This window comes from Malus domestica, chromosome 03, assembly GCF_042453785.1.
Source record: "Malus domestica chromosome 03, GDT2T_hap1".
In the NCBI taxonomy this organism is placed as follows: Eukaryota; Viridiplantae; Streptophyta; class Magnoliopsida; order Rosales; family Rosaceae; genus Malus; species Malus domestica.
In genome coordinates, this window is record NC_091663.1 from 19,045,989 (window position 1) to 19,061,554 (window position 15,566).

The following is a 15,566-nucleotide window of genomic DNA, read 5'->3' on the forward strand; positions in this document are numbered from 1 at the left end:
TAAGAAATGGTTTAGAAATGGCTTTTATACATGTCTCAAATAAATAAAATAAATTCAAATCTGGCGGCTAGCTGACATCAGCTAGCATGTGGATTGCTGACAATTAAGCCCAACTTTTCGGGTTGGCTGACTAGCTAAGGATGACCAGCTCGCTGGCCATATGGCTAGATTTTGACCTAGTGAATCCCAAATTTTTTTTGGCCCAACCCTCTATTAGAGATGAATTTTGTGTCATAAAAGATCATATTTTGACCTACTACGCTTCGGTCAGATTGGATATGGCCTTCGCATTTCTCTAAATTTTATAGTGTCCAAAATGCATGCTTTTTCATCCCATGAACTCATTTATATGGTTTTCCGTGAGGTATTTCTCCATTGGCCAAACTAGAGAAAGACGCTTTCTAACTTGGAATTTAACATCAGTCTTGTACATGTATCATATATAGGGGTGAGAATTCAGAAACCTTACATTTATATATGTCTTTATCATTAAAAATCTGCGACTTCAGTTTGATCGAAATAGCAGCCGGAAGGGCCTCCATGGGGTAGAAGAGCCAACTTGACCGGACCGGCAGCCCCTTCTTCGACAGTCATGGTCCCTGTATGGCAATTGAGGTCTGTATTAACAAAGCCTGGATGCACACAGTTGATGCACATGTTTGGGTACTTGTTGGCAAGGATTCTAGTGTAGGCATTGAGGGTGGCTTTGGAAATGCTATATGCAGGTAACATCATTGTCCATCCATTCACTTCGAGTTCGTTTTGTTTAAAATCATGCAGAAATCTTGTCAAAACTGCATCCACTTTCTCCTCTGTCAGTGCTTCTACATCCCCGAGCTCATTTCGGATCTCTTCACTTGGTATCCTCTGCATGGAATTTGATAACTTTGATTAGGAAATATAAATTTTTTTCTTCATCATGTGTTGCTAGCTAGGACTTGGAAGGAGATTATATCAATTGAGGGTTATTTTCCAGCAGCAACAAGTTAAGGAGAGAAGAAAGACTATTTGTCGATGGATGAAACATATGATATCAAGGAAATTATCTCTTGCTAGACTCGTCTAGCTAATGAACATAAACCTTTGTTAGTTAATTTTTGTTTCATTGTGTATTTTTACCTTGAGTTCACTCCTCAGGGAGGAGACATTGACAATTCTTGCTCCTAGAGTGGAGAGTTGCAAGAGTGGGAGAAGTGCCTCGGTTAATCTTTTAACCCCGTAGTAATTTGTATTCAAGCATTCCTCAGCCTTCTCATAAGTGTATTTAATTGCACCTTGAATTTGGTTCACCGCTTTCTCTGAAAGCTAAACAAACACAACTCCTTGTTAAAAAGCTGCTGCGAATCTTGGTTGTGGCATGGCTAGGTATAATTGTAAGAAGGCCTACACCTCAAGACGTCACTGTGATATCTTAAACTAATAACAGAACTTCATGTATTTTAAGTATACCATATGGTGTTGCGTAATTGGTTTGAGACTCCGCTTTGGCGTCCTTGTTTTACGTAAGTGCTTCTCGTGAGAAAGGAGAAATCCATAACTTACCCAAGTTTTGGAGTCAATGTTTAGGGATTTTAAAACTTTCTCATCCAACAGTGCTCCAGTAGCTCCAGCATTATTAACCTGCAGAAATCAAATGGTCAATTTTTCACACAACATTTTGGAGTCCAACAAATATTATCACTGTGTTTGTACATAGGAAATGTACCGATTTGCCTAATAAGGCTACTAAAACAAGTTTGGGGCACAATATTTTTTGAAAAATGATATCTACACGTTTCTTTTTTAAATGCTGAATTTAAACAACTAACAAATAAAGTAATCTTTACACGGCTATCACAAGAGTACAAGCAAACAATACAAATATGTCACAAAAATGGTAGACGCGACGGATCTGACAATGGATGCACATGTAAATCATCACTACAACAATGAGGCCATGTCAAACTATCGCTAAAACAGCAAGGTCATATCAACTCACCGAAGCGAGACATTGATACCAACCAATTGGCATCCTCGATCGAGCGTGGCAGTTCAATTTAACCTTCGTTTTTTCAATAATTTTCAAGGGGTAAAATGAATTTGTCATTAAATATAACAAAATCCCGAATAGGAGAGAGAAAATTTTGGCCTTACCAAGATATCAAGCCTGCCAAATCTGGCGTGTATGAACTTGGCCAGGGAGTGGATGCTAACTGGATTCAAGACATCAAGTTGATGGAAGACAACATTTGACAGACCCAACTTGTGGAGCTTTGATGTTGCTTCTCTTCCCCTCTTCTCATCCCTGGCCGTCAACACCACCAGCACCCCTTGAGATGCAAGCTGCCTCACCACCTCCAAGCCAATACCCTTGTTTGCACCGCTAACTACTGCACACCTGCTGTAACGCAACCACCATCAAAATTTAGACACTATTCACTTAACCATTTCGTTTCTAGGTTTTAGTTTAAGAAAGTAGTTATTAAACGAGTTTTCAGTTTTCAATAAAAAGTGAAAACAAAGATTATAAATGTACCTCTCTGTCTCTGCTCCATCTCCTTGATTGCTTCCCATTCTTGTATAATGCTTGGATTTGCTTTGTGATCTTATTTTCTTCCTGAAACTGTGGAGCACAACAGGTTGAATGTTCTCTGCAGCTCCACTCGAATCAAGTTCTAATTCTTTCTCAGCCAAAAACCAAAATCCAAAAGCAATTTCCTTTTTCTTTCATATTTGTACATATAGTGGTTGAGGTTTTTTATTTTGACAAGTTGTAGCTGTTGGAGTCACATACATTGAAAGTGAGTGGTGTATACTAACTATATCACTTGATTTTATACTCCAATAGTTGATGAGTTGATTAATGTTTGATATAATATTATAGTCTATAAAACCAACCCTATAGTAAGGGGTCTTTTTCTGTAGTAGGTGGCATTGTGGTACGAAAAATGAATGATTGAGACTGAAATAAAAAAACTTAATAATTGTGGAAATCATATCTAACAACTAAAACACCCGTAAAACTGAAGGCAACTGATTTCCGTAGGTTTATATTCCCGAGTGGAAAGTGGAAGAACAAAAACACTGCCAAACATGCACATCAGATAAGAACAAAGCACAGCAACCAAACATGGACATAAGAACAAAAGACTGCCAAGTTTCAACTTAATCATTGAAATTAAAGGGACCTCCCCGCTTTTACACGCTTTCTACTCTTTGGAATCCAAAACAAAATAGTAAAAGCAAAATTACCCACCCACTAATCTGGTTTTATTTTCACGCATATCAGAAAATATCAGCAAAAAAATTATCTGAAAACACCACTCCAACAACCCACCAACCCACCAACCCCTTCTCCGCCCCTCTCCGCCTTCCAGTGCACTCCCACCCCACCAACCATTTCTCCGCCCTCCAGTGCGCTACATCAATAACACAAATTCCTAGAACCAAGACATAAATAGACAAGATGCAAAAATATAGAGACAGGGAATACGTTATTGATTCGAGTTCTTGATGCGCAACGGCCAGGAGAAGTCAGCGAGGTGTGAGAGTGAGACGGCGAGTGGCAGCGACAGCGAATGCATGAGCGACAGCGAGTTCCTCCTCGGTTAACTTTGGATCTTTCGATTCTTCGAAGAAGACAAGACTGAGAGAGAGAGAGAGAGAGAGAGAGGGGACCGGACTTCGTGAAGGAGTCAATTAATGTATATCGCAAACCAACGTCGTTTTGCAATCCTTCAATTCGATTTGGTTTCTAACCACTGAAACAGAATCCGAACCGACAAATGTCAGTTCTGTTTTGGTCTTTCAAATTCGGCTCGATTTTTTTTTTTTGGTTTAGGTATTTTCGGTTTCAGCTCGGTTTTCAATTCTTTTTTTCGAACCCATCATTAGAATTGAACGTGAGATATCTCATTTACAAATAAAAGAAATACTACTAAATTATAGTACTAATTAATGGTACATTAAGACCTTCAATTGAAAATATATTTGGTGTATGTTCAAGTATTATTTATGATAAGAAGCTTTTGTCAATCTTTGTTTAACATTGTTCATGTTCACCATTTTTATCCCTAATATAAAAATAAATCAAGATATTGTCACTTAATACTACAGTCTAGTAGTATTCCTCTTCACTTATAAGTGATAGGCCTTAGGTTCAATTTTCGCAAAAGGAAAATTTGAACCACATTATTGCTAGCCTATTTTGAGGCTTAGCCCATTTCCCTACCTCCTTAGACTATCTCCAACCTTTAGGTTAAAACCTAAAATTTTTAACCCAAAAAATTTAGGTTTTAACTTAGAAACAATTTTTCTCTTCCAACCCTTATGGGTTAAATTTTTAGTTGAGATTATTAAAGAATGAATTTAGGAGATTTTTTTTCTCACAGCCCGTCCCGAGATTTTCTATCGGGGACGTGAATTGACGGATTTACCCTTGATGTTATAAGGTATGTGTGTGTAACGTTATTTGGTTTAAATTATTATAAGTTTTGGGGATAGAGAAAATTGGTTTACATTTTGTTTGTATGGTTAGGATGAAAATGGATGGTGTGGATTAGATTGGACCACACACAGGACCTCTCTCCCTCTCTCCTTCCCTGTGTCTTCTCTGTCTCTCTCCCTCACGACCCTCTATCTCTCTCTCTCACCCAAAACGTACGGCCTCACCCAAAATCACCCAAAAACGCAGTGGATCGAAGCAACCAAGGTAAGAATCTTCATCCTTGAGATGTTTTAAGTCGATTGGTACTAGTTTTAGGACGTGAAACCCTCGGAATCACGTGAAACCCGAACCTCCATTTTTGGTCACTGTTCATGCAAACGTAAAATGTTGATTTTCAGGGAATTCTAAGCTTGTAGTGAGCTTTGTGAGGTCCCAAGGAAGCTCGGAGTGCTTCGTTTGAAGGTTTTGGACGTCGGGATCACGTGGTTCAACTTTGGCCGATTTTCTTGGGATTTTTCCGGTGAGATTTCTTGATTTTTAGAGCCTTAAACTAGTCTATCGTGATTCTACGTGTTTGGGGCATCAATTTGGTATAAAATACGAAGAAATTGGTTGAGAAACGAAGGAGAACAAGGAGGTCAAAGTTTGGCCGGAAATCGGCCGCCGGAAAAACCAGTCCGGCGACTGGCTGAGGAAGAAGATGCGCGTGGGGGGCGCATGGACCCGTGCCACCCACGGCGCGTGGGACCTCCAAAAAATTTTCTAAAAATTTCTCGACGTCCGTGACGTCGAGTAGGTCGATGTGGTATATTCATATACCCAAATTAAGCATCGTATGAGAAGTTATTTCGAATTATTGGTTATGTGTTTAAATTAACGTTTTTATAGTTGTTTCTCATATAGGTGACATCTATCCCGAGGACGAGCGCATCCAGGGACGTCACGGGGGTTACGACCCATCGACTTATCAGTGAGTGGGCAGTTTTGATTTCGTATTACCTATATACAACTGTTTTTCCCAGAAAATGCATTTATATGAAAATTATGATTTAAATTGCCATGCATGCAAATGTTGAGATATTTGAATTGAGAATTGATGCATATATATGTGAATTGACGCGGTGGACGCACAGGTGAGTTTTATTATTATTCAGATGAGTTATTTTATATGAATTACATTGAAAGCTCATAACCTGCACTTAGGTGTTAGTGCTTATATTGTTATTCACCACACCGCACGCTTGCCTTGGATCCAAGTAGGTGGATGTCGTACAGACCATGTGAGGGTTCCGACATGCTAGTCGTACAGATCACTAGATGTGATTCCGACTAGTGGGTGACCTTAGTTATGCGCGCTGATGATTGTTGAGAAAAGCACTAGAGCGTATTTATACACCTATCATCGTACAGACTACTATACGTAGTTCCGAGTGATGTGCAGTGTAGTGCCATACAGGTCACAGTTGGTGACTCCGGCAGGGCCGTATAGGTCACTGTGGTGACTCCGGCTGAGTGGGATGTTGAGCTTTAGAATCAGCCGTACAGGACCATTGTAGGGTCTCCGGTTGATTTATTATTTCACCTTATTGATATTGATGCATTCTGATTATATTTTGGGCATGGCATATCATCTATGAGATGTTATTATGATGGATTGTGATTTGAGCTCTTGATGATATATATATGTGTTATATACTATTTTTCTGGGAAAGTATACAGGTTTTACGGTGAGGGGTTAGAAATATTTTTAACGAAATGTTTCGGAAAATCTTTAGTTTTACTGACCCACTCATTTTGTTTTGCGCCCCTCCAGGTTCTAGTTAGCAGTTGGTGGCTCTCAAGGTCTTTTTCCGGCATTCTGACAGACACTTGACATGTAGGACTCACCTGAGGGTGATGTACTTTTATTTTTGTCCTACTTGACTGCACTTAAACCTATGCTCTGAATTTATGTGTTTATCTTAACTCGTCCTGTCATTCTAGTAGGTTGTTCTGCTATAGTTGGTTTGAATTCCTTCTTATGTATGCTGTTGTTTCGCTTCCGTGTCGCACTTATGGTTACGTCACGCTCACGTGACGGCCAGCACGCCTGGATCCTCTGGATCGGGGTGTGTCAGTTTGGTATCAGAGCCTAGGTTGCAGTCCTGTATAATTGTTAATGCTTTAATGATCTTTTGATGTTTTCTGTCAAAATTATGCCGCCTCGTAGAGAGCGTAGGGAGTCCCGCCGTACTCCTGATCCTAATTTTCCTGATATCGTTTAGTTAGGGGAAGCAATGGCTCAGGCTTTTCAAAATGTGATTCGTCCTCCTCCCCCACCTCAGAGGACACCCCTGGAGACCATGTATAATTTGAAATTGGATCGCTTTATGGGTGATGAAGGTCACGAGGGGGCAGAGAAATGGCTAGATCATATTGAAAAGACGTTTCAGGTGATGCAAAGTCAGGGGAATTTTTCGACTGATAAGTGGGTTGAGACCACTACCTGGTTTGTGGGTCGAGAGCCGACAGGTTGGTGGAGGAATCAGACGCAATTTATGTCCCCAGCTATGGCATCTGATTGGGAAGTATTTAAAGATAATTTCAAGAAAAGATTTGTCCCCCAGAGTATATCGATCGTAAGAAACAGGAATTCACTCGATTGAAACAGAAGAATATGACAGCTCATGAGTACTATAGAAAGTTTACTGATTTGTCTCGTTATGACCCTGATACAGCTGGTAATCAGGGAGAGATGCTTCGACGTTTCAAGTTGGGATCTAAGAAAAAGTGGCGGACTTTTGCCAGTGCACTTCCCTGCGCCGATTACCATGAGTTTTTCGAGATTTTGGTTAGGATGGAAGACTCCGATAATCTGCCCAGTGAGAGTGAGGATGACGAGGACAAGAATGACGATCAAAAGAAGGATGATAAAGGTAAGGGTATCTCTATTCCGGGACCTCGCAAGACGCAGAATTTTAAGAAGAGTGGGGCGAGTTCGAGTTCTTCTAGTGGTGGATATAGTATTACTGGCCCGAGGAGATGTGGTAGTAGATTTTCTGGTGGGCCTAGATTTCAGAGGCAGAGGGATTCTGGTGGTGCTGGTGGTTCTGGCGCTCCATGGTGCCGCCGTTGTAATTTCCGTCATCATGGTGAGTGTAGGAGAGGTAGTGGTGCTTGTTTTACTTGTGGGAAAATGGGACATCGGGCTTCTCAGTGTCCCCAGGGTCAGCAGAGACCGCAGCAAACCATTATGCCACCTCCAGCGCCGATTCAGTAGAGCTTTGGATCAGGCGGTTATGGCCAGTCGATTCGTGGTGGGGCCTACCACTACCAGGGGGATGCTGCTCTGTATGCTCCCGGACCTTATCAGTATCCCCATGAGCCTTATTCTCAGACAGCGTATTCTCAGGACTTTGGGGGTTATTCTTCTTATTCATCTATGCCAGCTGGTGGATCTCAGTGGCATCAGGGAGGTCAGCCCCGTCAGGGGGAAGTTGCTACTGGTGGTGCAGGATCATCGAGGCAGCCTAGTCAGTTAGGCCAGGGACGTGCTCCCCAAGGGCGAGGTAATCAAGGCAGTAGAGGTCGTGGTGGACGACAGCAAGCTCAGGGGCGCGTTAATCACATCTCACTGCAGAAGGCTCAGAACCATCCGGACTTGATCATGGGTACGTTAAATGTTCTTGGTCATTTTGCTAAGGTTTTGATTGATTGTGGTGCTACGCACTATTTGATTTCTCATATGTTTGCTCAAATGACTCAACCTCACCCTTCACCTCTAGGATTTGATTTAGAGTTTGCCATGCCTAGAGGAGATAAATGTTATGTTGATAGTGTGTATCTTGGGTGTCCAGTGATGGTAGAGGGCATAGTTATGCTAGCTGATCTTATTCCGTTAGATATTGTGGATTTTGATGTGATTCTAGGAGCTGATTGGTTGCATTATAATCGTGCCCATATTGATTGTTATGGTAAATCAGTTACTTTTTATCGCCCTGGACTACCCGAGGTTACTTTTGTGGGCGAAAGAGGTGGGGTGAGATATGGTGTTATTTCTGCCATAAAAGCAAGGAAATTATTATCGAAGGGTTGTTAGGGATATTTGGCACATGTGGTATTAAATGATGTTGTTCCTACCAGTATAGAGGAAGTTGGTGTGGTCAGGCATTATCCTGATGTATTTCCTGATGATTTGCCGGGGCTACCGCCAGACAGAGAGGTGGAATTCTCTATTGATTTGCTTCCAGGTACTGACCCTATATCTCTAACTCTTTATAGAATGGCTCCTGCTAAGTTGAGAGAATTGAAAATTCAGTTGCAAGAATAACTTGATAAGGGTTTCATTCAGCCTAGTTCGTCACCTTAGGGTGCTTCAGTATTATTTGTGAGGAAGAAAGATGGAACTCTGAGATTATGCATTAACTATAAGCAATTGAACCGGGTAACGATTAAAAACCGTTATCCATTGCCTCGCATCGATGATTTGTTTGATTAGCTGAAAGGTGCGTGTGTCTTCTCTAAAATTGATTTGAGATCCGGTTATTATCAGTTGAAAATTAAAGAGGAAGATGTACCTAAGACAGCTTTCCGAACCCGTTAGGGACATTATGAATTTCGGGTTATGCCATTTGGGTTGACTAATGCACCTGCAGCTTTCATGAGGTTGATGAATGAGGTATTCCAGCAATATCTTGATAAATTTGTTATTGTTTTTATTGATGATATTCTGGTATATTCTAAATCTAAAGCAGATCATATTCGACATCTGAACTTGGTATTAAAGAAATTGAGGGAGCATCAGTTGTATGCTAAGTTCAGTAAATGTCAATTTTGGTTGACTGAAGTGGCATTTTTGGGGCATGTTGTATCGGCTCAAGGAATCCAAGTTGATCCTCAAAAGATAGCGGCAGTGGAGAATTGGGAGCAACCTCGAACCGTCACTAAGGTACGAAGTTTTCTTGGTTTAGCAGGTTATTATCGACGGTTTGTTCAGGATTTCTCTATGATTGCTTTGCCGTTAACGAAGTTGACCAGGAAGGATGTTAAATTCGAGTGGGATGAGAATTGTGAGCGGAGTTTCCAGCAATTGAAATATTGCCTCACTCATGCCCCAGTATTGGTCCTTCCTGATGATAGCGGTAATTTTGAGATTTATAATGATGCTTCGTTGAATGGTTTGGGATGTGTTTTGATGCAGCATAATAGAGTGATTGCCTATGTTTCTCGGCAGCTGAAAAATCATGAAAGGAATTATCTTACTCACGATCTTGAATTGGCAGCTATTGTCTTCGCTTTGAAGATTTGGAGGCATTATTTATATGGTGAGAAGTGTAAGATCTTCACTGATCACAAGAGTCTTCAGTATTTGTTTACTCAGCATGATCTTAATCTTCGTCAGCGAAGGTGGATGGAATTGCTAAGTGATTACGATTGTACTATTAAGTATCATCCGGGTCGTGCTAATGTGGTAGCTGATGCACTGAGTAGGAAACCTCAAGGCAGACTCAATGCCTTATATGCTAGCCGTGTTCCTCTTCTTGCTGAGCTAAGGGCAACTGGAGTAAGGTTGGAGTTGGAAGATCGAAGTGGAGCCTTTCTTGCTAGTTTTCAAGTCAGGCCAGTTTTGATTGATCGCATACTCGAAGCCCAGATGGTGGATGAGGAAATTCAGGAAATGGTTCAATTAAGAAGTGAAGGGAAAAAGAAAGACCTCAGAATTCGGGAATCAGATGGTATGCTTATGCAGGAAAATAGAATGTATGTTCCGAATGATGAAGAATTAAAGAAGGAAATTTTGGATGAAGCGCATTGTTCAGCTTATGCGATGCACCCGGGAGGAACTAAAATGTATCATACCATTCGACCATTTTATTATTGGCCGGGTATGAAAAGAGAAATTGCTGAGTATGTGAGTAGATGTATTATCTGCCAGCAAGTTAAAGCAGAAAGAAAGAAGCCATTCGGGAGAATGCAGCCACTTCCCGTTCCCCAGTGGAAATAGGAAAATATAACCATGGATTTCGTGTATAAACTTCCTCGTACACGAAATGGATTCGATGGTATTTGGGTGATTGTGGATCGACTTACCAAGTCAGCGCATTTCATTCCAGTGAGGGAAAAGTACCCTCTGAATAAATTGGCTAAACTGTTCATTACGAAGATTGTGAAGTATCCTGGAGTTCCGGTGAACATTATTTCTAATCGAGACCCAAGATTTACTTCTAAATTCTGGGTGGCTTTTCAAGAAGCTCTTGGTACGCAATTACTTTATAGCACAGCTTATCATCCTCAAACTGATGGGCAATCAGAGAGGACTATTCAGACGTTTGAGGATATGTTGAGATCTTCAGTATTACAATTTGGTGATTCCTGGCATGATCGTCTGGACTTGATGGAGTTTGCTTACAACAACAGTTTTCACTAAAGCATTGGTATGTCACCATTCGAGGCACTTTATGGTAGGGCGTGTCGTACGCCATTATGTTGGTCTGAGGTTGGTGAAAGGGTTTTAGAAGGCCCCGAGATTGTGGATGAGACAACTCAAAATGTTCAGGTGATTAAGTCTAACCTGAAAGCAGCCCAGGATCGACAGAAGAGTTTAGCTGATCGACATGCCACTGATCGAGTGTATAATGTGGGCGATTGGGTGTTTTTGAAATTGTCACCTTGGAGAGGCGTGGTACGATTTGGAAAAAGAGGGAAGCTAAGTCCGAGATATATTGGACCTTATGTGATCACTGAAAGAGTTGGTGAAGTTGCCTACCGGTTGGAGTTGCCCCCGGAGTTATCTAAGGTCCATAATGTGTTCCACGTCTCTATGCTTCGACATTATATTTCTGATCCTTCTCATGTGATCCCTCCTCAACCGTTAGAGATTAATCCGGATTTGACATATGATGAGGAACCAGTCACTATATTGGATTGGAAAGATAAGGTTCTAAGGAACAAGACGGTGAGTTTGGTGAAGGTGTTGCGGAGGAACCATTCCGTAGAAGAAGCTACCTAGGAGACAGAAGATCGTATGAGAGAAATGTACCCAAGATTATTCTATGAGTATTAAGTGGTTTAATTGGTTATGGGAATTTCGGGGATGAAATTATATAAGGAGGAGAGATTGTCACAGCCTGTCCCGAGATTTTCTATCGGGGACGTGAATTGACGGATTTACCCTTGACGTTACTAAGGTATGTGTGTGTAACGTTATTTGGTTTAAATTATAATAAGTTTTGGGGATAGAGAAAATTGGTTTACATTTTGTTTGTATGGTTAGGATGAAAATGGATGGTGTGGATTAGATTGGACCACACACAGGACCTCTCTCCCTCTCTCCTTCCCCGTGTCTTCTCTGTCTCTCTCCCTCACGACCCTCTATCTCTCTCTCTCACCCAAAACGTACGGCCTCACCCAAAATCACCCAAAAACGCAGTGGATCGAAACAACCAAGGTAAGAATCTTCATCCTTGAGATGTTTTAAGTCGATTGGTACTAGTTTTAGGACGTGAAACCCGTGGAATCACGTGAAACTCGAACCTCCATTTTTGGTCACTATTCATGCAAACGTAAAATGTTGATTTTCAGGGAATTCTAAGCTTGTAGTAAGCTTTGTGAGGTCCCAAGGAAGCTCGGAGTGCTTCGTTTGAAGGTTTTGGACGTCGGGATCACGTGGTTCAACTTTGGCCGATTTTCTTGGGATTTTTCCGGTGAGATTTCTTGATTTTTAGAGCCTTAAACTAGTCTATCGTGATTCTACGTGTTTGGGGCTTCAATTTGGTATAAAATACGAAGAAATTGGTTGAGAAACGAAGGAGAACAAGGAGGTCAAAGTTTGGCCGGAAATCGGCCGCCGGAAAAACCAGTCCGGCGACTGGCTGAGGAAGAAGGTGCGCGTGGGGGGCACGTGGACCCGTGCCACCCATGGCGCGTGGGACTTCCAAAAATTTTTCTAAAAATTTCTCGAGATCCGTGACGTCGAGTAGGTCGATGTGGTATATTCATATACCCAAATTGAGCATCGTATGAGAAGTTATTTCGAATTATTGGTTATGTGTTTAAATTAACGTTTTTATAGTTGTTTCGCATATAGGTGACACCTATCCCGAGGACGAGCGCATCCAGGGACGTCACGGGGGTTACGACCCATCGACTTATCAGTGAGTGGGCAGTTTTGATTTCGTATTACCTATATACAACTGTTTTTCCCAGAAAATGCATTTATATGAAAATTATGATTTAAATTGCCATGCATGCAAATGTTGAGATATTTTAATTGAGAATTGATGCATATATATGTGAATTGACGCGGTGGACGCACAGGTGAGTTTTATTATTATTTAGATGAGTTATTTTATATGAATTACATTGAAAGCTCATAACCTGCACTTAGGTGTTAGTGCTTATATTGTTATTCACCACACCGCACGCTCGCCTTGGATCCAAGTAGGTGGATGTCGTACAGACCATGTAAGGGTTCCGACATGCTAGTCGTACAGATCACTAGATGTGATTCCGACTAGTGGGTGACCTTAGTTATGCGCGCTGATGATTGTTGAGAAAAGCACTAGAGCGTATTTATACACCTATCATCGTACAGACTACTATACGTAGTTCCGAGTGATGTGCAGTGTAGTGCCGTACAGGTCACAGTTGGTGACTCCGGCAGGGCCGTATAGGTCACTGATAAGCTCATATTTATATATATTTTACATAAAATTCACTTGTCTTTTCTTAGTTAGTTCCTTATATTTTTGAGCTATTTACTATGTTTTTGTGTTTTGTGTGATTTATCAAGCAAAGAAAAGAAAAGTAGCACAAGTGAATTATTAAGTAACAAATTCGTCAAAACTGCCTGTGCAGATTATCTGACTTTGGAAGCATGTTACAAACAGCTCAGAATGAATGGGAGAATGGGCCTTATATCCGTGGAAAGCTACGGATGTCTATTTTCTGGAGCAATTTACGGATTGTTAATCTCAGTTTTCTAGAAGAAGTTATGGGCATTGTAACACTGAAAGGTCAGAAAAGGGCTAAGCAGATTTGGCTAATAAAAAGAGAAAGGCAACACATGGGCAAAGGAAACACACACACATGGGCAGAAAATGGGTGGATTGTTGGCTGAAATAATGAAGAACATGTGTCTGCAAATGCAAAGGAAAAACACACACACATGGGTGTTGGAAATATGCCCTGAAAGTCAATCTTTGGAAGAAACCTTTCAGGACAAATGAATGGATGTATAGATGAATCTTATACATCAAAAGCCAAAGACACGAATTAGGACTATCTCAATAAACGATATATGTCCTAAATAGTGTATCCATGGACAATGGATCGATTGAAGAAGTAATCTAATGATGTTAGATTACAGAGACCTTCTTCACATAACCAAATGTCCAAAAAGGTTCCTGGTCATTGGATTGTCGGAGGGACACTGACAATGCGTAGACCGGTACATACTGTGTCCGCTTCAAATGGAAGGATGGAAAGTCTCATTCCATTCGTGTTGTGACACTAGGACAAGTATGTAGGTGCTCATTAAGGGAATGAGTTCACTGAACGCAATCGAACGAGAGTACTTGCATGGAGGTCTACTCACATGTCAAGCAAGTAACTTTAATGGTTGGAATAATGTAAGTAGTCCTTTGACCTGAGGCATCGTCGTTGTCTTGTGGCTAAGTACTTAATCTTTGATTGTGTCAAAGTCATCCCATCCGCGGGTGTCCACGGCATGATTGGGGTTAAGCCACTTAGTCATGAAGGCAAGTGTATGCGCAACAAGGGATCTCTAATCTTCGATAAGAGAGGAAGAATACTCTAAGATATGATTCGGGAATCTTCGGCCGAAGTATCGAGCGTAATAAAGGAAAGCGTTCCTATACGACTCAATTGAATCATATAAGAAGGAATAATCACATTAGGGGTTTGACATAATATATCCATACCCTAGTAATGTGATTGAGAGTATTGTTTTAGAGAAGGATTGAATTACATTGTAATTCCAACTGAATAGGTTCTCCGAATAAACTTCTACATTAGCTTGGGTAGCTATGACATATGGTTAGATGTCACTCATAGCTTGTGAGTTCTTCTAGATGATTAAATGTAGTCATCAAAGAAGAAAGGTAAATTGAAAGGAAGTTTTAATTCACTAAGTGATTGGATTAAATATAATCAATTGGATTGGTGCCAATCACCTCACTGCCTTGCTAATTAGAACCTAAAAGATTGTTCACCAATACACTATTGTAGTGAGTAATTAATGGATGATGGAAACAATTAATTGGATTAATTATGTGTTGTGATTAATTTAGAAAGTCTAAAGAAATCATAAAAGCGATAAAGATCGTTTTGGGCTTAAAGAAACGTTCGGGTTTAATTGGGCCCATTGGGCCTAAACCCATTGGGCTTTTATTCAAGCATTGGATAACTTGAAATAAATGAAAGCCCAAAGCCCAAACAACACAAAGAGGGCCGGCCACTTTAGGTGGAAAGGGTGAGATATTTAGTCAAGTTGTTGACTAGGTTTCTTTTGTCTATATAAGGAACTTTATAAGATATTGTTCATAAGGGTTTTTGTGTGGTTAAAACAACAAAGAGGCAAAAGAATATCTCTCTAAGAACTACACAAAGGCCGGCCACCTTGGGGTGATTTTACTAACATATCTTTCACCCTTTGGTTATTCCTTCATCCTTCTCACTACACTAGTGGGTGAGGATCTTTAGAGGTTTCCTACTTTGGAAACTTGAAGAGAACCTAGGAGCACTCATTCTATCAAAGTGAAGGAGGCAAAGAGGGAAGCTAGGCTCAAGGAGTTCAAGGAACAAAGGGCTTGGAGGTGGTCCATCCTTGGTCTCAAGTCTAGATCAAGAGGTATAAGACTAAACCTTCACTTTGTTCTTTTCTCTAAAATTTTATTTGATGCATTATATATAAACCTATGAACCTTGAAGGGGATTTGCATGACTATAGCTTTGATAATTTGTTTTAAATGCTTCCGCTGCTTTCGTATATTAAATTTGATTTGTATATGCATGATAGTCATTTAGAAATCCCATCCATGAATCTCATAGATTTCCCTTCAATGGGCAAAGGAAACACACACACATGGGTAGGAATTGTGTGTGTTTTGTGGTTGAAATGATGAAGCATGTGTGTGTGTAA

At 40.7% G+C, this 15,566-nt stretch overlaps 2 protein-coding genes across 9 annotated transcripts; one reads left to right on the forward strand and one right to left on the reverse strand.

Moving 5' to 3' along the window:
- Positions 1–385: 385 nt before the first annotated feature.
- LOC103407258 ((+)-neomenthol dehydrogenase-like) lies at positions 386–3,718 on the reverse strand. 8 transcript variants are annotated; one of them, XM_070819112.1, is made up of 6 exons: positions 3,473–3,718; positions 2,516–2,602; positions 2,134–2,377; positions 1,543–1,620; positions 1,120–1,305; positions 386–867 (listed from the first exon to the last, which is right to left on the reverse strand). In XM_070819112.1, the coding sequence occupies exons 2-6, from the start codon at positions 2,551–2,553 to the stop codon at positions 490–492; spliced, it is 924 nt and encodes a 307-aa protein (XP_070675213.1). In that variant the 5' UTR covers positions 2,554–2,602; positions 3,473–3,718; the 3' UTR covers positions 386–489. The 8 variants fall into 8 exon arrangements, with proteins under 8 accessions (XP_070675213.1, XP_070675212.1, XP_028954249.1 ...); XM_070819111.1 differs by having other exon boundaries at positions 2,134–2,380; XM_029098416.2 differs by having other exon boundaries at positions 1,450–1,620; positions 3,473–3,705.
- A 2,984-nt stretch (positions 3,719–6,702) lies between these two features.
- Positions 6,703–7,685, forward strand: LOC139194703 (uncharacterized). The gene is made up of 2 exons (XM_070819607.1): positions 6,703–6,937; positions 7,033–7,685. Exons 1-2 carry the CDS (start codon positions 6,703–6,705, stop codon positions 7,683–7,685), a joined length of 888 nt encoding a protein of 295 aa, XP_070675708.1.
- The last annotated feature ends 7,881 nt before the right edge of the window (positions 7,686–15,566 follow it).

Coding starts and splice junctions, on each gene's coding strand:
- LOC103407258 (XM_029098414.2), bottom strand. CDS start 2,553: ATGGGAAGCAATCAAGGAGATGGAGCAGAGACAGAGAG. Junction 1,306..1,449: donor CAATTACGCAACACCATATG/GTATACTTAAAA, acceptor GTGTTTGTTTAG/CTTTCAGAGAAAGCGGTGAA. Junction 868..1,119: donor CCCTGAGGAGTGAACTCAAG/GTAAAAATACAC, acceptor AATTCCATGCAG/AGGATACCAAGTGAAGAGAT.
- LOC139194703 (XM_070819607.1), top strand. CDS start 6,703: ATGGCTCAGGCTTTTCAAAATGTGATTCGTCCTCCTCCCCCACCTCAG. Junction 6,938..7,032: donor TGTGGGTCGAGAGCCGACAG/GTTGGTGGAGGA, acceptor TTTGTCCCCCAG/AGTATATCGATCGTAAGAAA.